The 23,337-nt window shown below is 39.4% G+C and overlaps 2 protein-coding genes across 2 annotated transcripts in view; one reads left to right on the top strand and one right to left on the bottom strand.

Moving 5' to 3' along the window:
• Positions 1–23,337, bottom strand: part of LOC137992557 (FMRFamide-activated amiloride-sensitive sodium channel-like) — an 87,821-nt gene that overhangs the window by 64,167 nt on the left and 317 nt on the right. The window lies entirely within an intron of this gene.
• The window catches only part of LOC137992556 (extracellular calcium-sensing receptor-like), a 15,853-nt gene continuing 241 nt past the window's right edge, over positions 7,726–23,337 (top strand). The window contains exons 1-3 of the mRNA XM_068837934.1: positions 7,726–7,758; positions 8,803–8,938; positions 18,266–23,337. The exon at positions 18,266–23,337 is cut by the window's right edge and continues 241 nt beyond it. Of these exons, the coding sequence (XP_068694035.1) occupies positions 18,329–21,028 (2,700 nt within the window). The 5' untranslated portion in view covers positions 7,726–7,758; positions 8,803–8,938; positions 18,266–18,328 and the 3' untranslated portion in view covers positions 21,029–23,337. The remainder of the gene's footprint in view (positions 7,759–8,802; positions 8,939–18,265) is intronic.

Genomic DNA, 23,337 nt, shown 5'->3' with positions numbered 1-23,337 from the left:
TGATGGCTTCATTCCACAATCCATGCTGTTTGAGGAGTGGTGTGAAGATAGTTCCAACTCATTCTCCACAGTCCAGTCACAGTCACTACAGCTTGAGCTTCTTTCCCTCTTATGTACGCTCACTCCGAGCAATCAAACTTTGTATTGTACATACATATCCTCCATAAAACGCGTTTCCTTGGTATTTTGCCCCCTCTGACCATACGAACTAGGCCAGTGATGGATGCATGTACACTTACATGAATTGGGAAGCACTACAGAAACAAACGTCATTGAAAGTCTAACCAAGAGGTGGTCATTTGGAGCTTTTCACTGTCAGGAAGAGTTGCAGATCATTCCCGGCAATTGCTTTCGACAAGCACATGAGCAGAAACAATGTTCTTGTGAAAGGACGATGGTGGTACCATTGTGCTTACCGAAAGTCCAGAAGCACTTCGTCGATGGATGGGTTTCAGGTACCGAAATTGCCAGAATAGTGGGCGAGTTTGAAGAGTGTCAGTTAATGAGCGAGAAATGGCATAAGATCAAGATCACCACGAGTCTTCCAAGTCCCAAAAGCTTAAGTTTTGTGAAGAAGTCAGTTCCTGGTATCTGTTTTTCTTTCTTGGAAAGAAGTAATGATCTTCTTGCACTTGAAACACGTGATATTGGAGATGTAAAAGTGATCAAGACTGTACACGAAAGAGAAAAGACCTTGGAAAATGTCAGTTTAACAAAACTTCATCACAAAGGCAATTTGGTTAACGAGGAAAAAAAATCGCTGTTTAATCCAATTCAGAAAGAACAACAAGTTGGCTCTATTCAAAACCACCAAAAGAGAAGGGGGGGGGGGGGCTAATATCATCCCTCAAAAGTGACTGCGCGTTGTTCTCAAAACTTTTCATTTATTGTCAGACAAGGAATGGAAACTCGATTTGAGTTTTCAAGCATGAGAACCAAGCATGCACACTCTCAGTTTCCTCAAAATGGCAAGGCTACGACTGCCTACCAAAGCGGCAGACTTCATCGATTGTATTTCAACTTCAACTGTACAAAGTCCAAGTGTAGAAGCTATTGTGTTGGCTGGTGCTGCGTTGACAAACATGCTTTAAAAGCCAACAGGCGTCAGCGTTAAGACATTTTGAAGCACTACAGCAACAACGCATTTATCCCTTATCTCAAGACTCAACTACAGTATGTCAATAGATTGGACATTGCGTTTAATGAGTACCATCAGGCAATAGCCTAAAGCAACAACTACACGAAATAAGAGAAGAAAAGGTGTACGAACACGTGTACAGTCAACAACAGTTGTGCCAAAGCACTGGTCAGAATTTTTGAGAAAATGGCTGGAATAAGAAGGAATTGTTTTATTTTCTAGCTGATAAGATTCCCATGCGTCAACATAACGAAAGGTGAACAGGTCCTTTCCAGTCCTTCCACTTGATGGGCGTCGCAGTTGTTGTTCCTTGTAATCATGAAGAAGCTGACACTCGTATACGTATTCACGTTAATAGATACTACTCAGTCATGATTCAATAAACGTGGTGTGAGAACTGTAGATCACAGATATCATAGTAAGCAATAGGGTATCGGTGCTTTTGAAAGCATTGAAGGCATGGAGGAGTTCTGGGTCTTCTTTGGTATTGTGTTTGTAATCGTAGTGTCTTTGCCATTCATAGAATTGTATCTTCCGATGGCTCAAACAGATCAGATGCCTTACCTATGTTTCATGCCTTTACAGGCTGTGTGACACTGTTTCAAGCTTCTTAACGCAAGGGGAAGAGATCTGCTTGGCAAACATGGATCCACTATTGATGATGCTGCAACTGCAATTTCTGGCCTTCTCGTCTATGATCAGGAGGACAGTCAAGAATGGATAGTAGAGCGATTTGTAGTCCTGCTCTATGACCGTACTAGTACGAAATCTCTAGTTAATGAAGCACGAAAGCAGCTTTTTGCTCTTAGAAAGGACGACCAATAGAAGCCATTACCACAACACATTTGACGAGCTATCTACCCAAGGTATTCAATTGTTGGTGCCAGGCGCTTAAACCCTGGAGGACCTTACCCTGTCCAAGGCGATGGGGATGGATGAAAACAGAAGAGGGATGGCAACCGCTGGGGGCACCACTTCCAGACATCGCAGAATAGTCACGTACTCTTTGTGAAAATGGACGATGCAAGAAAGATCCGGCGCTTACGTGCGTCACAATGTACATGCAAAAAGTCATCTTTACAATGCACTGTTATTGTATATGTGAAGGATCCTTAAGAGTGCTTTTAATGAACTAAAAATTCTTGCTTTCGAGACTTTCAGCTGTATATATAGCATTATTTCAGAGTAACAAATATGTCGCCTTTCCAAGTTATGTCAAAGTATTTAATGATATTATCTTTAAAATGCAATGAAGAGTAACATAGCCTCGATATTTCATGCAAAACGATACGATAATACAAGAATATAATCATCAACTCGTGTTTGTAAGGCATAAAGAACATCAAAACAAGGAACAAACGGGTGTTTGTTTCAAGCAAAATAGTAGATTAAGAAACTTTAAGTGAAAGTGTGTAATGATTTTAGCTTAAAATGGGCCAAATACCATATAGCCTCGATCTCATGCAAATCGATAATCCAAGGAAATATTATCATGATCACTGAAAAGTGTTTGGAAGACGTTTAAAAATGCCTCAAAAACAAGAAATAGACATGTGTTTTAAGCAACTAGTTGAGTTATTGTAATATTTCAACTTTCAGCCTCGATTCCATGTTTTAAGACCCCCATGGACGTCATTTTGGAGGTGGCTCCAATATTCAAATCTTGAAATACCGTCATAAGCTACCTCTGTGCCACATTTGGTGCTTTCTTCACCAAAGTGCACAATTCCTCTAAACATTGACGCTTAAACGCTCCACTATTTAGTTCCCTTTTTATCTCTGAAAACGAGATCCTTCACATTTGGACGTATTTCATTGAAACACGCCAGGTTGACTTGGAAACAAGAATCGACAAAATGTGGCAATTGCAACCAAGAAAGGACGAACACTCAAACAAGATCCGCTCCCAACACGAAAATAACGTTTTAGGGTTAAAAAAACCAAACTTCTGAAAAAACAAGCTAGTGAGATTTCGCCCTAAATTTTACGAGAACTCATTGCGATGACGTGTTTCTAACATAAGGGCAAAATTTTCTGGTCACTGTGCTGTCGAGGCAAAAACGAAAACCAGTTGGGTAAACGGGTATTAAAAAAGTACCTTGTTCGCTCGACTTTTAGAGCAAAACAAACAAACAAATCAACGCTTTCTCTATGTCCAAAAGAGTACAGAGATAAATGTATTTAATTCCACTTGAAAATAAAAATTCGATTTTCGATTAAACAACCTTTTAAAAATACGCATCCACTTTAGATAATGCATCCGTCAAAAATAAACAAACGGTTTGTTGCCCAAGGAAAAGCAGTTGTGGCCGAACTTCTTCCACTAAGTATGAGCTATTACTAGTATTCTGGGTTTTCGTTTTCGTTCTCTTTTGCTCTCCTTTCGTTTCGGTTCTAGATATAGGTCCTCAAGGCATCATGTAACCTTAGCAGATGCTTTCTAAAAATATGCCAAAAATTGCAATGAAGAGAAAAAAAAAAAGCAGCTCTGAGGCAAATTAAAATTAAGTTTATATCCTATGCTTGACGTGAATAACTGCGTAGCCACTCGTGTGGACCACAGATAGTCCTATGTCAAAACTGGATTGAAACCAGCAAAAAATGCAGAACAGGAAAAACATCTTTCAACCCGTTTTCCACCTGAACACGAAAAGCGTTGACTGTGTAAGGACTTTCGTTGATATGGCCGTGTGGCCGCGTCGAGCCACAGAAAGCGCGCCGAAAAAATGCGACCTGGATTATGTTCAGGTGTGTTAACCGGGGTTTTAGCCCGCAAGCCGATCGAAAACCAGTTACCTGGTCAGACGTCACTTCAAAATAAAACAGCTGACCTCGATAAGCTTACGCTTGAGCCCGCGGGTGTATGGTCACATGATACTGGTCAGCACGGATATCTCTTGTTTGACAGGCGTCCAAATTGATCAAAGATGTATGCTGTAAAAAAACTAGCATGATACTGGTCACATGGGAATACATGGGAGGGGTGGACGAGACGTACGTACGTATGTACGGACCGTTGATGACGTAATGGCTATAAAACCAAGATTTCTCGCAGCGGTGGGTTACCATATTTTCTTAAAAAATGGTGCTCAGCTCCGCTAATATATGTACAGTCTTGTACTCTTTCAAACAATGCGCGGCGAAATACGTAAAGCGACCGTATTCCATCCTAAGGTGGTCTAATTTTGCTGCTGAATGGTCATATCGGAATCGTTCCCATCAGTGGGACGTCATTTGTTCATTCACTAATTCTAAGACACTAGTTCTTTTTGTTCCTTGATTTAGTCAATCAAGCCCCAAAAACAATTCGATAAGTGGAAAATAAACTTTTACTCTTGCTTAGCATCCCAAAGTATTTCGTGGATCAGTCATGAGAACGAAATTCGCAATACTTATATTGTGTACCGTTCGTCTCATATGGTTCATTTGGTAACACCATTTGATTTTGAGGACTTAATAATTGGTTACAGGAATGGAGGCTATCAAAACAAATATAGAGGATACTAGGTCAATTTCAATATAAAATTCAGTCCTAAACAAAAGGCATCAGATGAACTTTGTGAACGGGGGGGAATTTTTGATTGGCCCGCACAACTGGTGTTTATAATCTATGTACGTTGCTTGCATACTTGAAAAAAAGGTGTTAAAGAGTTCTGGAAAAAAAGTACCTTTGTGCCATCGGCATGTACAAATTTGAGAGCATGCAGGCGATATACATTAGAGTTACCGTTAACATTTTTCAAGATATCAAGTGAAGGTAGGGCACTATCGGTTTAACTAGGCTTAACACAAAAATAGCATACGAAATATACGGATAGATCAGATTATGCTAGATCATGAGTAAGATGCTTGAGAGGTAGATAATACCTCAACTTAGAGAGTACTCCTGTATTTCCGTGAAAGATGAGATGAATGGAGATGTGTATTTCCAGGCTTACGAACTGGTCGATCAATACTCCCAAATATTTAATGTGGTCCTGTTCGCTCTAGGGAGTGGCTTGGATCCAATCTCAGTAGTATTTATATTAATATTCGTATTTCTTTTTCCTTTGAGATTTTACAATAATGTAATTGGTTTTCTTTAGATTTTATGTCACACCATTCCTTAACCTTTTTAGTTCTAAATTCATTTGCAAGTCTAATGATTTTAATTTTAAAATCCCTTTGCAGAAGCAAATACGTTAGTATCGTCCAAAAATATCTTAAATGAAAGGGACCTCAGAGCAATTAGGGAGGTCGTAGATGTATATCAAACTAGGAAAAGGACCTAAGCGAACTTCCTTGAGGGACACCGCAGACCATGGTTTGAGAGGACGACTCAGTGTCAACCCAAGGCAACGTATTGTGTCCTGTTTGTAAGATAACTTTAAAACCAGGCCAGCAGTAACACTCTCATGAAATTCCTTATGACTCTAATTTTGTTTGCAGGATGACTGTGGTTAACCGTATCAAAAAGCTTTCGAGAAATCTAAGAAAATGAAACATGTATACAGAATATTGTCAACTGCTTTTCTTAAAGTATCCGCAATTTCAGTTATGGCTTGAAGCGGTGGACCTTCCCTTACGAAATCCAAATTTATATAAAAAAAGAATGTTCAATGTCTCCAAAATAGGAAATACGTTGTTTGTAAACCAGTTTTTCTTTTTCAAACATTTGCGTAAAGGCTGACAGTGGTTTGAGATAGGACGAAATTCGTCGGATCAGTTATTTCTCCTCCTTTGTCAACCGGTGTAGAACTGAGAATTGGCATAATTCCTCGCGGAGCGATAAGTTGGAAAAGTTCTATTTAGGGGTTCACTTATTAAAACTGCATGCTAACTTAATGAATGCACTTGGGGGGTGTACCTTAAAAGACTTATTTAGTTTCAGCCCAATCAACGCATCCTGAATTATGTGATTGTTAATACCGCGTAACATAAAACTGTTTTGGAATCGCCTACGAATGAATTAGTAGGACTTACATTGTGATTTGGGAGCTGTGCCGCTAACTTGCCCAACATTATAAAGTGACTGTTTAACTGATAACAAATACTTGCCTTATCATTGTAACACTTTCCTCTATGTAGGAGTTTTTGAATTAATGTATCCTGTTGGGCTTTCTTTTTGTTTAAACTAAATCGTTCCTATCAATTTCCTCGTTATCTTTAAGTTATCGCTAAACATTTCCAATTGAGTTTCGAAGGAGTATGTCTTGGCAGCTTCTTTTATTTGTTCAGCCTGTGTTGTATTTCTTATAGTGAGTTTGTTTGGGTCATTACTGAAAAAGGCGAACGATTTCCTCAACTATCTATATTTTATATAGAAACGCATTTCATATCTACTGAAACATTTCTCTAGTTGACACTCCTTTATAGTGGTAAAAAAAGGGCCTCATCAAGGGCGACGTACTTAGACTTACCCAAACAAACTACTCTGAAAAAGAATTCAAAACTAAAACCTTGCATTTTAGAGCACATCTTATCGAACGAGGATACCCAGAAAGCCTGATTACGGCAAGACTCTTAGACATCACTTGCAATTTGAGAACAGGAAACTTGCCCTCCTACAGAAATGCAAAGAAGATAAGCGAATCTTGTTGTTCTTCACACATACCGCCCAACGTGCCTAATCTTGAGGCCCTATTAGGGGTTATCGGGATACGGGATATTTGGGTAAAAAATTATAGGGATACGGGATATTTGGGCGGAAACATAAAGGGATACGGGTATTTTTAAAAAGATTCTGGGATATCGAAGTTATCTTTTTTAAAGAAATCAAATAAGAATAACGGGAACGGGATATTTTGGCCAAAAATTAATGGGATACGGATAATCAGACACTCCTAATGGGGCCTCAATCTTAAACAATTACTCGGCAAAAATGGCATTAATCCAACAACAACCGCAACTTAGCGAAATATTAAGATCCCCCGAGCGTTTCGTGCAAAAAGGGCAGTACTCTAACTGGCTAACACACGTGGATAGGAGTGTGTAGGCCTGTCACCCCCATTGTTATTACGAACACTCTTTTTTTAACCTTATGACTAATTTACCTTCGGTCTGCATCTTACTCCTGGTCTGCAGTCTGCATTTTACCCCCGGTCTGCAGACTCCAGTATGCGTTTTACAAGGACCGATTCTCTTTACAGCGGTACGCTAGTCATATTAAGATGGTATATGGCTTCGTGTAATTGCAAGGAAATGTCCAGCGTTATTTTGACGGAGAGGCCAGGAATGTTGACCCCTAACACGGCAGGATAACAACGTCAGAAGATAAAATTTGGGGTTTTGACAGCAAAATGGGCATTACGTGCATGATTTGTTCAATCATTTGCTTGCGTTTGTTGCCATATAGCCACGAGCTGATCCTTTTTTGTTTAGGACTGAATTTTAATACTGTGTATCGAAAATTATTAAATTCTCAACCTCGGATAATGCAATTCTCGTGCTTTGATTGGTTCACTCAATCTCGGTTATCAGCTCATATACCTTAGTTTGACCTTATTTGGTAAATGATTGATCTAAGTGTTGCCAAGCTAAAAGTTTTTTCGCCGAAAAGCGAAATTTCTCTCTGAGAAAGCAAAAAAAAAGTTTTTCTGGACAGCTGGGTTAAATTCCGACGTTTAGAAGTACGCGAAAAGGTAAGAACTGTTTTTGTGACGAGCCTGCGTCTGTCTGACCACAAAGTGTTACACGACATCGTATCGGTTCTCATCAAGTTTTTTCGATTTCGCGCGGATGATTTGCTCTCTTTTTTCGCTCGCATTACGTAAACTTTTGGAGTTTAAAGGAATTTAATAAAACAATTATTCCATTCGCGCTTGTGGATATGAGACTGGCTATAGCCAACTCGGCGCTACGCGCCTCGTTGGCTATTTACCATCTCATATCCAACGCGCACTCATGGAATAATTGTTAATTATTCCAACCACGCTTGTTGGATATGAGATCACGGAATGAGGTCGGCGAGTTGGGCTGACAACTGATATTCAGTGCAGTATTAAAATTCGCGCTAGTTATGAATTAATGTTTCGAATTAATGAGTGATTTTTCATACTGGCTTTTTTTTCGTATGACAAGTCTATTGTTATTCAGGGATTGGCTAAAAACAATAGCTCACTCAACGAGAACGCTTTCAAACGAAACCACGACTGCCAATTTTCAACCTTAAAGAGGATCCCCAAAACCCCTTTGTAAAACTCAGTCACGCAAAAATATTTCGCCTTTTCACGCGTCACGAATAACAAAACTCTAGACTGAATTGCATTAATTCAGTCTAATGATCTAGTTGGGTATCTATCATCTCATATCCAACGCGTGTTCTTGGAAATGAATTGTTAATTATTCAAATACATTCAAATTACTGCCTCGGATTTGACGTTCGATTCACAGGTTGGTAAATACAGGTGTCTATTTCCCTTGGAACCGGTTGTCGACTGTTATGCTATATGAGACTTCGTTTTATCTTAGAGGCCTTGTTTTTTGCGACCACCTCCATTACGATTAAAATTAACCCACAAATTGCTAATTTTCCATTTTCTGGCTCGTGGAAAAGACCAATATATAAAGGAAATCCACGTTTGATCTAACTGAGCTAATTCAGTAACATTTAGAGTTTGGTAAATCGGTGTTTATGTGTACAATAACTTTGGCAGCTGTTTTTATAATTGATGCCATCTCCATAGGCTCTACCCACTTGCAAGCTTCATGCGCATCCGATGAGCAAACACGGTTATTGTTTCCTAAAAAAATGACAAAAAGGATTCTACGATATTCTAAAGCTGGATTGGTTTTCACGGCCCAGTTTTTCATGTTGAAAAGGTTGGTTCTTCATTGAAAACTGTAAAAGTAGACATGTAATTATACGATTTCAGATTCCATTTTAATTTTATAATCTTTATGAGATCGCTTAGCTGCATGTTTACCGACAATTCGTTTGTACTCTTGGAGTGTGGGTTTCTCAGTATGAGGTAAAGTAAAAATGTTTAGAAATCATATTCACTCACTCTAATTCATCTCGAAAACTAGGGCGCTCCGAAAACGTAACGAAGCAACACAAGAGATCGATTTTGTCGTGGTATAAACCGACCTGAATTTGCCGATAAAACCTTAAAGTATATCATTTTGTTTGGCTTACCTCATATTTTCTACTATTTTTTTAAATCTGCTTATAACCCCAAGGTTAAGGAGAAAAATTCATTGAATTTTAATTATTACTCTTACCACGATATGACGCATTTTTTAAATCCCCCGTTAAGATCTATCAAGCTCAGGCTACTGTGAGCTCAACTTCAACATCTTTTATCTTAATTACAGTATTTTACTTAGTTCTTATAATAAAGTCTAATATTAATCGAAATTTTGCCGAGTTAATTCATAAATATGCGAACTTAAGCTTACTGTCTACTTTTACAACAAAGACACAAATATTTCAAAACAGAGGAAAAAAAAACAAAAATCGGAAGGGTAGAGATTTTAAAGAAGAAGGGGAACATTTCTTTGGTCACACGTAGGTCTTTCTTAGTAGTAGGAAGCAATAGTGAAAAATAAAGTCACTCTTATAGGAAGCTTCTCTTTTGGTGTCAAACATTAGGATATTTTTGGGGGGGGGGGGGGGGGGGTGGGTGGAGGGGGGCAGGTGTAGGCCAAGAAAAGACATTTACATTTACAGACATCATTTCCTTAAGACTTGGCCCTAATTACAAGAAAGAGATAGGGGTCTCCAAGAGCTAGAACCTTCCTGCATCCCCATAAACAGCGACGTGCGTATTTGGTCTAGTTATGATGATTCTGTCATCTTTGCGTAGGTCTGTTAAGGCTATCAACTCCTCTTCGATAAGGATCTTTTTCTGTTTTGAAAAATCATAAGAATAAATACAGCTATAGGAGATGTTCTTGAGTTGACTTTTCAAGCAATCCTGCTATTCGTTGGTTAAAGGTAGCCCGCCTAATTTGAGCAGATCACGATTGAAAGGAGGAGTGGATATCCTTACAGATCTAGACCTAAAGAGTGTTTTTGTTTCATTATTCCTATGTATTTAAAAGTTATCATTATCATTATTACCATTTTAAAAATCGAATGTGGTTCAGCGTTCACTTACCGACAATGAAATATTCGTCATCACAGTGCTAGTGGTCAAAATGTTGTGGACTCACGAGGCGCAGCCCACAATATTCAACGCCAAGCAAAATGATTTCACCGAGCCCGACACAGAAAGAGCACGTAAGCGTTGACTATAACTTTTTCGCAACCTGGTTGGCTATTACAACTGCGTGCCACATTGACGCGACCATGACGCGAGCAGCATTGTCTAGACTCTTATCGACGACGGCAAATTAGCCAATCAGATTTCGAGATTACAAGCAATGCGGTAAAAAAAAAATAATAAAACGTCTACTTTTTAATCTTTTTCTGTGAAAGTTTGCTACAATCACTGATGACATCAGCAACACTTTGGCCACTCTCATTGGTCCTCATTATAATCTCGTATCCAGATCTCACTGCAGCTTTAAGATGTGAGAGATTTGGGTACGAGATTAACCTCATTATTAGCCTCTCCGAAGCCGCTTTTAGAGGAGTCGTATTTCACCTCCTCCTCACAAACGCCTGCTTTCATGAGAGCAACATTCCTATCTCACAGTTAAGCCAATCAAATTTTACCGACTAAAATCTGGAAGGTGACGTCACACGCAGTACAACTAAGTGGGAATTTCCGAAATAAATTAACCTGCAATGGTGTCCGAGTCGTTCCAACGAGCATGGCGTTTTCGTGGATCTTGAAGCTCAAGTATGGAACTTCAATTAGATAAACAAGATAGGCGGCAAAAAATAAATATGTGGAATGTGAAAGGCGACGAGTAATGGGCTTCGTTAACAATTCCATCTTTTGCACCCTGGGTGGATTTTTGTTGTCTGGCTATTTACATTTATTTGTACTCAACTGTGCGGTCTTCAGTTAACAATAACGAGTTCAATTAAGATCTTTGACGCGACAGCACCGTCACAAATTTTGCAAATTTAATAAAACAAAAACAATAGCTTTGCACGCTCTGTACGTGCATTTTTCATTTTTGTACATTTCTTTCAGTTTCGGTAAATCTGCGACGTGAAATGACCAATTCTCAAGTTTTACGGAGGCAAGGCAGCGAATTTGAATTGTCTGTCGTAGCTTCAACACTGCACCTCCTAATTCAGTTCCTGGAAAGTTGCACTAGTTTTTAGAAGTTGGGCAAACCGACATAATAACGAAAAAGATGAATTCAAATAAACCTGAACTTGAAATTTTAAATGACGTTTTCGTCACCGTCCGACGCGTCGTAGATCTTAAACTGCGTGATTGGAAATTTGACAAAGTGTCAAGAATTATTTGAAAGAAAGCTTGCTGCCCATTTTTTGCTCCATTATTCACGGAAAGCGTTCTTGTAAAAGGTTTGATTCTGAATTTATTTTGTGCGTATAGTTGATTTGACACGAATTGGCTTTTTTGCTTTCACGCACGCAATGAAATAGGAAGGGTTTTTTCCTTTAAAAGCAAATATGTTGTTGTTTCAATAAAATCTTTCTTCGGGAAAGGTTTTTGTGACATTTTCGGCTTTCGTTCATCGTGTTGTGTGATACGCGAGATTAACAAATTTGCATAGGTGGGTTGAAAATTGGCTCCCGCGAGCAGTTTCCATAACGATGACAGGAAGTCGTGTTCTTTTTGGCAAATGATCAATAGGTAGCTATATTTTTTAACGTCAGAAAAAGACCCGTTTTGTCACTTTGGTGTAAAACGAAGTTTCTTTTATGAAGACAAAAATATTTCTTTAAAGGGGCTAGGTCACGCTATTTTAGGTAATTTTGTTTAATTTTGTTAATTATGAGCTCTAAACGTCAAATTGGCTGAGCAAGAGTCTTTCATTTGCAAAACCACGGCCAGATAATGATTTTCCAGCTTTGTAAATGACATTTTGATATAGACTGATATAAATTTGAAAAAAGTTGGGCGGACGTTTCTCAAATTTACCCAAATTCAATCCATTTCAATCCTCTCCAGTTTTGTTCATCCATGTCCCTTCTTGGCTTGCGTGTGTTTCGTTAGAGTTCTCCTATAGTTTTGAACAGTTATTTTGATATTTTAGTTAATTCTATGACCATTCGATCAGTGCTGAAATTGCCTAAAATTGCATGCGTGACCTAGCCGCTTTAAGTTCCTGGTTAATCCAATTTATTGCTACCACTTACTAGTGCGAAGATTGTTTACATTAATAATTAATACGAAGATTTTTCAACAATATTATTATATCGCTATAATCTAACCCAAAAACATTCAGATAGTAACAAAGCTTCATATTTATTATCCTTTCATTCCCCTTTGTGATTGTCGGGATTGTGATTTGCAATAATCTAAGTTGCCGTGAGCGCAAGTATGTTTTTGCATCTCAACGATGTTTAGATTTTCAATTACAAACTCTGTTTTGATTAAAACAGGCAAAGAAGGTTTCCTGGCCCGACAGGTAAAATGTAAACATTCATTCAAATATCACAACGAAGTTAAAAATTAGGCACGCAATGCGTACATGTGGTAGTGCAGTAACGTACACAGCGCTTTATTCCATAATTGTCAATTGAGATGCGTTTGCTTTCCAGGAGATTCAAGGTTTATCTTTGCGTAATATGTAGCTCTAATTGTACACGGTATTGTTTTGGTACCATAAATCCCAGGAGTGCAGTGGTAGATGTCTTTGGTAAATAGCCGGGCCCTAAGAATACATGTGGTTACTAGTAAAATACTAAGCCCAGAAAGATTGAAGAAAATAAAAGGGAATCGAGATACATTAGCTGTGGTTACACACACCTTGGGTTTGCGGCCTTCCGGAGGGTAAATGGTTTGGGTTTGGTTCAGCTCAGGTTTCGTATTACCCTTGGGGATGCGGTTACACAGTGAAAGACTTCCCTCAGGGTAAAATATAATTAGATATGTTGTGAGTCACGCTGTTCTTCTTGGCCCTGAAACGCCTACTCCGATCCACAGTATAGTTAGCGCTAAGGTAAATATAAGTACAAATGTAGTATGTCTACGTAAGGCAACTTCCAATAGCAATAGCTGTGGTTACACACACCTTGTGTATGGGGCCTTCCGGAGGGCAATTGGCTTGGGTTTGGTTCAGCTCCGGGGATGCGGTTACGCAGTGAAAGACTCCCCTCGGGGTAAAATATAATTAGATATGAGTTCACTGACCTTGCAAATTAGTTCTGCTTTATGATTGGTCAAGCCACCTCAGGGAGCAGATAAATCGTACTTTTCAGTTCAGGAACAGTCATGGGAATTTCTTTTGTTCTTTTTGATTTATCCATGGAAATACCCCTGGGACAGTTTCGGTCTAGGGGAAGCGGTTACACACAAAAACGTCCTTGCCCGTGTGCAAACGCTATTTACCCATGCGTAAAAGGGCTAGTGTAACCACAGCTATTGGCTTCGAGGGTGACATGTTCATCATTTTCAAGTTCCCTTGCAACTTCTTTGCACCTCAAGTTTAAGCGTGTCTGAGCTTTTGACACCTTTCCAAGACAAAGTTGCATTGAAGTGAAGCGCTGTCGAGCGGGTTTAGTAGGGAGTTTAAGAAACCACGACGGCTACGGCGACGAAAACGTCACTTCAAAATATAAGTTTGAGCTATTTTAAGTATTTCATGATTATTCCACTTTGTTTTTATTATACAATATGGGCGAAGTGTCCTATAAGAGGATTAATAGGGACTGATTTGAAGTAAAGAGTGAGACTGAAAGATTCACTGTAGTTTGTCCACGTTGCAGTCAAAACCTAAAATTTGGTCATTTCACGTAGTAGTTTTGACGAGTACGGGAGATAATTGTTAAAAAGTGCGTGCCGCACGTGCAGCACGATCATTTTGGTTCTTTTAACCAATAGTATTACTGCTTTTTGGCGTTGTCGTTGCTGTAGCCGTCGTCGTTTCTTAAACTCCCTAGTATCTGGATGGGAGACCTCAAAATGTACGACTTGCGTGCCAGAAACATGGCCCTGACAACTCTACATTTTATTAAACGCTCAAAGATGCCAACTAAGCAAGGTACAGAGTTTGTTAGCCTGCTTTATACAAAGCAAATATTGATAAAAAAGTAAATAAATATTGATACACAGTTTTAGGAAGAGCAGAAGAAAGTTTTCAGGAAGTGTCGATTGAGAATGAAATACAATTTTTGCCATCACCGACAACATTTGCGACGTGAAAGCAACATAAATTTTGAACCGCGAATATACAAAATTACCATCGGCGAAAAACACTTTGGGAGATTTTTGCTACGTTCAATTTTTCGATCGCACTTTTGGCTTCACAGATAAATCGCAAAATCGAAAGTGTCGTCGAATTCAGCGGGCGCTGTGATTAAGTTAAGTTACCTTGCGCGTTTATTCGCGAAACAAAGGATACATGTCACAATGATGACAAGATACCGGATATTTGTTTTTGTTAGTTTGGTATTTTTATCTTTCAAGTGTTTTAAAGATTGACAAGAAATGTGCGAATTCAACACAAAGATCACAATCGCCTATCTCTTGAAGTTGACCATTGTTTGACAAGAAATGTGCGAATTCAGCATAAAAATCACAATCTCCTAACTCTTGAGGTTGACCACTGTTTCTGCAAAATCAAAAATTTACTCTCCTAGACGAGGTTATTCATCACCAGGTAATTCCATCGTTTTGGAAATAGCAGCTGCTTTATTATTCATCGGCGTCACAAATTCTTGCCGATTGTGGCGCTCATTTGTACTGAAATTAAGCGCTGTCGAGCGGGGTTAGTATCTGGATGGGTGACCTCAAAATGTGCGAGTTGCCGTGTCAGAAATTCTATTTTAACGCTCAAAGATGCCATCTAAGCAAGGTACAGATTTTGTTAGCCTCCTTTATACAAAAACAAATATTGATAAAAAAAGTCAACAAATATTGATACACAGTTTTTAGGAAGAGCAGAAGCAAGTTTTCAGGAAGTGTCGATCGAGAATGAAATATAATTTTTGCCATCAACAACAACATTTTCGACATGAAAACAACATAAATTTAGAACCGCGAATATACTTCCGTGTCAGAAACATAGCACCGAAAACTCTATTTTAACGCTCAAAGATGCGAACTAAGCGAGGTACAGATTTTGTTAGCCTGCTTTATACAAAACAAATGTTGATGAAAAAGTAAGTAAATATTGATACACAGTTTTTAGGAAGAGCAGAAGGAAGTTTTCAGGAAGTGTCGATCGAGAATGAAATATAATTTTTGCCATTAGCAACAACATTTGCGACGTGAGAACAACATAAATCTTGAACCGCGAATATACAAAATTACCATCGGCGAAAAACATTTGGGGAGATTTTTGCTGCGTTCAATTTTTCTATCGTACTTTTTTGGCTGCTCATGTAAATCGCAAAATCGAAAGTGACATCAAATTCAGCAGGCGCCGTTTTCACGTTACCCAGCATGTTTACTTCCGAAACAAAGGATACATCTGTGTCAAAATGATGGCAAGACACCGGGTTTGTGTTTTGTTAGTTTGGGTTTTTCTCTTTCAAGTGTTTTAAAGATTGGCAAAAAATGTGCGAATTCAACACAGAGATCACAATCGCCCATCTCTTGAGGTTGACCATTGTTTCTGCAAAGTCCAAAATTCACTCTCCTAGACTAGGTTATTTATCACCAGGTAATTCTATCGTTTTGGAAATAGCAGCTGCTTTATTATTCATCAGCATCACAAATTCTTGCCAATTTTGGAGCTTGTTGAAACTCAAGCACGCTTTCAACTGGCCTGTTTATGTTCGAGAGTCATGCACGCGCTGCGGTCCTATTGTCACCACGGACTTACACTCTTACACTCTTACGCTCTAACACTCTTACACTCATACAACCCGGTGACTTAGTGTGTAGTGCACAGTGCACTACCACAAAAGTGTAAGACGGACGTTTCTTGGCTAAAAAGAACGTTGTTTTACTCTGAAAACGATGAACGATTAACATTCTTCCCTGTAATTCATTTAATGTCAACAAGAACGTTGACACAACGTGATCACGTGCACCTTTCTGGTTGCCTAGCACGTGATCAATTTCTTCCTTTTGACAGAACATTGACCTTAAATTCCTCTTGATTCAAGGAAGTCAGAGACTGCTGAAATTTCAGTGTTTTTACGATCTACTGTCATTAATCTTTCCCTGAGAATTGGGAATTCAGATTTTTATGTACAAAAAAAATTCCTCTGGCACCTAGGGTATCTTTTAGCTTGCCTTTTACTGTCAACTGCGGGCTTTTATGGTACTTTTTGGTGCCAACGTTAAGCCAAAAAAAAAAAGACTGCCCTGGTATTAGATTAGACTGAAAACAAGAGGAATTTTGAAGCGGAAACAATATGTACAGTCCTTCCTTAGTGTGTGCAATAAACGTTTGCTTAGTGCGACTGCAAGGCATGCATGCCATGCAGGAAAACGTCTTCTGAAACGAGACCGGGCATCAGGGGCGGATTAGGGGGAGGGAGGGTGGGAGGCCTTTTTTTTCCTTTACAGTATTTACGTGGTACAGTGTGCATCAGGCGGTTTTACTTACGATAATGATTTGTTCACTTTCAGAGCTTTTCTTATTTCAAATACATTTTGCCTTGATAGATATACATCACCAACTTCAATATGACGAATAGAGGGCATGTGTGTGTGTGAGGGGGGGGGGGGGGGGGAGAAGAGGGGTTGCCCTCTCGATGCAATTTCTCTTGCCCCCTCTTTCTGGAATTTCCGGATTCGCCCCTGGGACACAATCAACGTGAGAACATCTGAGCCAAAAGGCCACTTCTGGCACGACGTCTGGGTGACCACTCAAATGGTCTAAATGATCCCCACCCCCCACTTGAAAAATAAACTGGAACGCTGCAGTTTAACACCACCCAACTCAGTGCCTTCTATTTTTGTAACACTTACGAAAGGCAACCCAGTTTACGCTCATGGAAAGTCTACTTCAATTTAGATTGACGAGTTAACTTCATGTAACTGAATTAGTGAAAAAGGAAATGTCCTTCTCGTCTATCCCAAATAACGCTCAACAACAACATGGGCTGTCTAAAGGATTTCTTTATAAGCATAAGGTGGCTCAAACAGTTTCAACGCCTTGCAGACAGTCTCTTTAGAACCAATGATGCTACAACACTGTATCACGTAACAGCAATGTTGTGATACCATATGAAACATCGATTATTTCCAATCAAGATGTAGTCATATTTGTAACGAAATAAGTTACCTTGGCAATGGGAAAGCTTAGCAAAAACACCCTATATTTTGGATTTAGTTGCTCATATCTTAAAAACACACTCGGTGACCCCCTTTTTTATTGCTGAAAAGTGATTAGAAGGCTAAGATGAAACTTTCTGATAAGTCAAAAAAAATTCTGTATCGCAGAATCAGAGCCACCTTTAAAAGATCACAGAATTTAGGTGGCTCTGAATCCGCTGTGCGGAATTTTAAAAACTTTGCAGGAACTTTCGTCTTGCCCTTCACTAGTGGTCACTGAGTTTGTGTTTCGAGATATGAGCAACTAAAAGGAAAATAAGTCGTGTGTTTGCAGGGCTCGCCCGTTGCCATGTGACATAATCGGCCCGCATGTCGAAAAGAAATGTTGCTTTCGGGTAAGCAGGTGTTTTTGGTGAGGAGATGAAATGTGGCAAATAAAACCTAAAACCACTGTGTGGGAGGCAGTGCGATGATTTACTAACCACGGTGCTTAGCCATGTACAATAAAAAACCTCTTTAGTAATAAACCAAGGTTTCACTGGAAATCAGAAAACACACAACTGCACACTGGAAAAATGCCAAAGCTCTGGATCATACTCCCACAACTGAAGTATTTTAGAAAATTTAACTTTCATTTTTACCTAGTAAATTTCATTTGGATTTGGATTTCCCACGTAAGAAAAATAAAATATGGAATCCGATCTGTTACTCATATTAAATTTATATGCAAATTTTTCAAATTCTCTTTGACAATCTAAACAACATATATATTCGGTTTAAGCTGTCATGGATTCATTTTGAAAGGCAAATATTGCCATTAGCAACATTAAATATTGACAGTAACCTATGACAGGAATACGACTAACTTGTACGCTTTTCCTCTCAGGTGCTTAGGTCGTAACCATATGGCAGTTCAAAAGTTTGAATAACTGGAGAATATCGATTAGCAATGGCCCATTCGATTACACTACTGTTGGGATTTTTGATCATCCCTTTCACCGTAAAAGAACCTTCGGCAAATGGAGAGGTTGACCGAATTTTCAAACCGGGTGATGCCATTATTGGAGGGCTGTTCTCGCTCCATAAAGAAAACTCGAAAAATGGTTGCAAAAATGTGTTCCTTCCAGGAATAAACCGCGTCGAGGCAGCTCTTTATGCCATTGATCAGATAAATAAGGACAGGAATATCCTGCCGAATGTTCATCTAGGGTTCGATTTTAGAGACATCTGTAAGGATAGAGCAAAGGCCATGGAGTATACTTACGACTTCAGCACCCACTCGAATTTACCGCCATGTAAAGGAGGTTCTGAGTATAAAAGCGATTATTTGAGTGCTTGCAACGCTACAAGTGGTGCTTGCTTACAAGGCACCAGATCAGCTAACAATAGCACCATTCCTATCGCAGCTATAATTGGACCTTACGGTTCTCGATACTCTTTGCAAGTCGCTGGGCTTCTTCAGGTTGTCGACATTCCCGCAATCAGCCCATCGGCGTCGAGTCCAGAACTCAGTTGGTCATTTTATAGTAAGTTTCTAAGAGCAGTTCCACCTGATAACTTCCAAGCAGAAGCTATGGCAGATCTCATCGACTATTTCGCCTGGAGCTATGTTGCTGTTATAGCTGTAGAGCATTCGTATGGACTTTATGGTTTTCGCGCTCTTGAAAAAATGTCGCTTGAACGAGGAACGTTTTGTATCGGACTTGTTAAATATGTCACACCAAGGAGTTATCAGCCCTTGTTGAAACCGATCGTTGAAAAGCTTAAAAGAGCTGACAATATCAAGGTTATTGTCTTGTGGCTTGGTGACACGATTGCCATAGATTTAGCAAGAGAAGCCTACCGCCAAAAGTTGAGCGATCGGGTGTGGATTATGAGTGATTCCTTGGCCACTAAAACGCCTGAGTTTATAGGATCTGAATTGATGAGCCTTGGTGTATTCCTTGGCGTTCAACCAAGACAATTTCATTATAAAGAATACGAGCTGCATCTAAGAAGTCTCACGCCGAAAATTCTTAAAAGTCGAATGAACTCAAATCCGTGGTTTGACATGGTGTGGAGAAATGAAAACAATTGTTCTGCGAAAAATGAGAATGGATACGATCTGTGTCCAGAAGATTTAAAAATTTCGAAAGATTCGTATTTGAAGATGTCTGACGACTTCATTCCTTATCAAATTGACTCGATATACGCTATTGCGCATGCACTTGACATGATTTATCGCTGCAAAGAGCAGATGGGCCCTCTGCCAAATGGTACTTGCCCAGAAACTAAGCCATTTGTAAACTCGTCTGACGTTCTGTTTTACCTTCGTAACGTAAGCTTCCAAGGGCTTACGGGAAGAGTTGAATTCAATCAAAATGGCGACCCTCTGCAGGCAGCCTACGATTATGTAAGTTTCCAGCGATCATATGTTGTTGATGGCATTGATAGAAATGAAAAGCATACCAAAGTCAAGATAGGCAAATGGGATGTAAATAGAAAACCAAGATTAAATATTAACGCCAAGGCCATATTATGGAACTATAAAAGCAACAAAATTACCAATGGTACTTCTGGCGGGTTCCCAACGTCATTATGCTCTGAACAGTGTCCTTCAGGCACCCGTCAAACTCCAACCATCGCATGCTGTTGGCAGTGCCTTGAATGCCCTGATAACGAAGTAAACGCTCATACTGGATCAGCAACCTGCAGACAATGCAACCAAACTCAGAAAGCAAACGCGAATAAGACAGAATGCATAGCACTACCAATCGAAAATCTAGTATGGAATAGCACAACGGGAATTATCCTAACAATTTTCACAAGTTTGGGTTTTGTTTTGATCTTCTTTACTGCTGCAGTTTTTATCCGCCATTACACAAGCCCTATAGTCAAAGCGGCGAATCGTGAGTTAAGCTTTCTGCTGCTAGTTAATATTGCTTTGGGCTTTGTTTTGCCATTGATAACAATTTCTCTGCCATCTCAACTGATTTGTATTCTGATGGAACCCTTGCGTTATTTGACATCGTCGGTAAGTGTTTCTGTACTTTTACTAAAGACCATGAAGCTGCTAAGAGCTTTTCAAGTTAAATATGTGGCAAAATGGTTAAGAAGAACCAGTGTAGGCACAACTGGACAGTTAATGTCCGTTATTTTGTTAAACTTGGTCGAAGTTGTCTTGGCGATCTTGTGGGCCGTCTTTGATACGCCTTATGAAACAACTGTGATCGAAAAAGGAAAGTATATTTTGTTCACATGCAGACCTTATCAAACCCCTCTGGGACGAGCGCTAGATGTAACAATGCTAACTTATCTGATACTTTTATCGCTGCTCTGCGCCTTTTACGCTTTTAAGGCAAGGTCTCTTCCTGAGAACTTTAATGAAGCTCGCTTCATTGCGTTTGCCATGCACATTCTTCTCCTGTCTTGGATCACTTTCTATCCCGTACGATCGTCCTTGGAGGGTTGGTATGTGTCAGTGGTCTCGTGCACTACCGCTCTTATCATATCCTATGGTTTGTTACTGTGCATCTACGCTCCAAAGGTTTTCGTTATTCTTCGTTACCCAGAGCAAAATACAGCCCACTTCATGAGAAATGAGTTGCGGAGAATCAATACAACGAGTGTTGCCCCTGTTGCTGAAACCTGCAGGCATTCGAAGGAATAAAGCGAGTTCATACTGGAGTCCAAGTAGGTCATATGCAACTGTGCTACAGAAACTCCAGTCAACTTGAGACCTACTTGAAGCCTCATCGCCTCATCTGAGCCGTGTTTTGATCTGCTCACGTTCTCCGCATTCGATGGGAATAAAACTAAACTTGAGATCGTACTTCAACTAAAATAAACGCCGTTCTGTCTTAACGTGATCTAATATAACTTAATACAACATGTTACAATAAAATAACTGCTGAGAGAAGTTCTGAAAGAGGCGTTTCTTCATAAAGTTTCTTTGAGTGAGGAACACGTTCTTAGTCTGTCATCTAAGTTGTTTCAGATGTTAACAGCTCTGTAAATAAATGTAAGTAGCCGTTTTAAACAGTGATATATTTGTAGGGTATCACGCTTGCTGGTAAACAGGCTAATGATGTTTATAACATAACTTAGATAAAACGCGCGTTCTGATTGGCAACTTGGTCATTTACCATTTGCCCATGGGTGCACGCTCGCTGACGACAGCTGACGTGCGATCTAACTTTCCGAGGGTGCTTTCCATTATGCCTGACCATCAGGTCCGAGACCAGTGGAACTAAGCAAAGAAAAATGGAACGATATTTTTCATGAAAAGTAAATTTCTAACCGGACCGAAACGTTCCAATTACGTTTCGACCGAAATTTCGGTTACATCACGGTGAAATGGGACTGGAAACGAGAATTTTTACTGGGTTGTTAGTATGGCAAACCCAGTCGGGTCTGCGTTTGATTTGTTTGTTTTATTCTTTTTTTCCATGTCGGTAAAAGTCTTGCCTGTCACTCCCCTGCTAAGTGGTGTCTTTGTGCATAGAGCCTTCCGCGCGTATTTTCTTATGATCGAGAGGGTAGTGGGAAATCATGTAGATTTCTCTGGTGGACACAGTAGAACGATTAACTTAACCGGCAATGGCGTCGAAAGTCATGTAACGCGAATGGCGTTTTAGTGGATCTTTGAACAAAATATACCCTATATGGCAATAATGGCAAGTCAATTGGATACTGAATAAGACAGGCGCTGGAATCTTAAAAGCGACGAATAATGGACTTCGACAACAATCTGTCGCCCGTCGAGTCGAAATCAAAGTGAGCTGCGTTTCTAATTTTTTACCAAGTGTGCTGTTATGTATAACACTGAAACCAAATGGAATATTTTCTGGTAACTTATGGGTTCACCAAAGACAGAGAACGAATCGAACACCTTAAGTGGATCTGTGATCAACTCTCACAGTCCTCAGGTAAAAAAAATAATTGGAAATATGACAGCCAAGAATTATTTCAAAGAAAGCTTGTGGTCTATTTTGTGCTTCATTATTCAAGGAAAAAGTTCTTCATGGAAACGGTTTGATCCTGAAATTTTACTTTGTTGTAATATTGCTCATATTTGACACGATTGAGTTTTTTCTCTTCACGCACGTAATGAAATAGGAAGGGGTTTAATGGCCTCTAATAGCAAATATGTTGTTTGTTTCAAAAAATGTCCGCTGTAAAAGGTGGCCTTTATGAATTCATCATGTTTTATAATATGCGAGCTTAACTGGATAGTTTTTATGGCAATAGTAAAGCATTTTCGTGTCAAAATGAGGTTAGCGTCTTTCTGTTGTGCTAACGTAATTAAATATAGATATACATTCTGCCTCGTGAGTTTGTTATTCTCGTTAACCAGCAATGGCGTCGAAAGTCATTGCAACGCGAACGGCGTTTTAGTGCATCTTATGTTATTTGTTTCAATTAAATGTTTCGCTGGAAAAGGATTCTGTGATATTTTCTGCCTTTGTGAAATGTAATATCGTGTTGTGTATTGAATTTTCGAGCTTAAGGTTGAAATGTGATACGGGAGGATATTTTTAGTATTGCTTTGTAAGCAGGAAAGGTTCACGAATATAAACAGGTCTATTGGAAGAGTGCTTGAGTTTCAACAAAAAGTTTAAAATGAGCCCCAAAATCAGCAAAAAATTGTGACGCCGATGAATTATAAAGTAGCTGCTATTTCCAAAATGATGAAATTACCTGGTGATAAATAACCTTGTCTTGGAGAGTAAATTTTTGACTTAGCAGAAACAATGGTCAACCCCGGGGTCAACCTCAAGAGTTTGGGCGATTGTGATCTTTGTTTTGACTTCGCTCATTTATTGTCAAACTTTACAAAACTTGACAAAAAAAGAAACTCACGAAAACCCGGTATCTTGCCATCATTTGACACAGTAGTCCAGTTCTGGACCCTCTCTCCTGTCACGGCGTTGCGTGACAGGAGAGAAACTGCTTCACGGTTTGGCGAGTAAACATGCC

The sequence above is a fragment of the Montipora foliosa genome, chromosome 2 (assembly GCF_036669935.1).
Source record: "Montipora foliosa isolate CH-2021 chromosome 2, ASM3666993v2, whole genome shotgun sequence".
Taxonomy (NCBI): domain Eukaryota; kingdom Metazoa; phylum Cnidaria; class Anthozoa; order Scleractinia; family Acroporidae; genus Montipora; species Montipora foliosa.
This window is presented reverse-complemented; position numbering and strand designations above follow the sequence as displayed.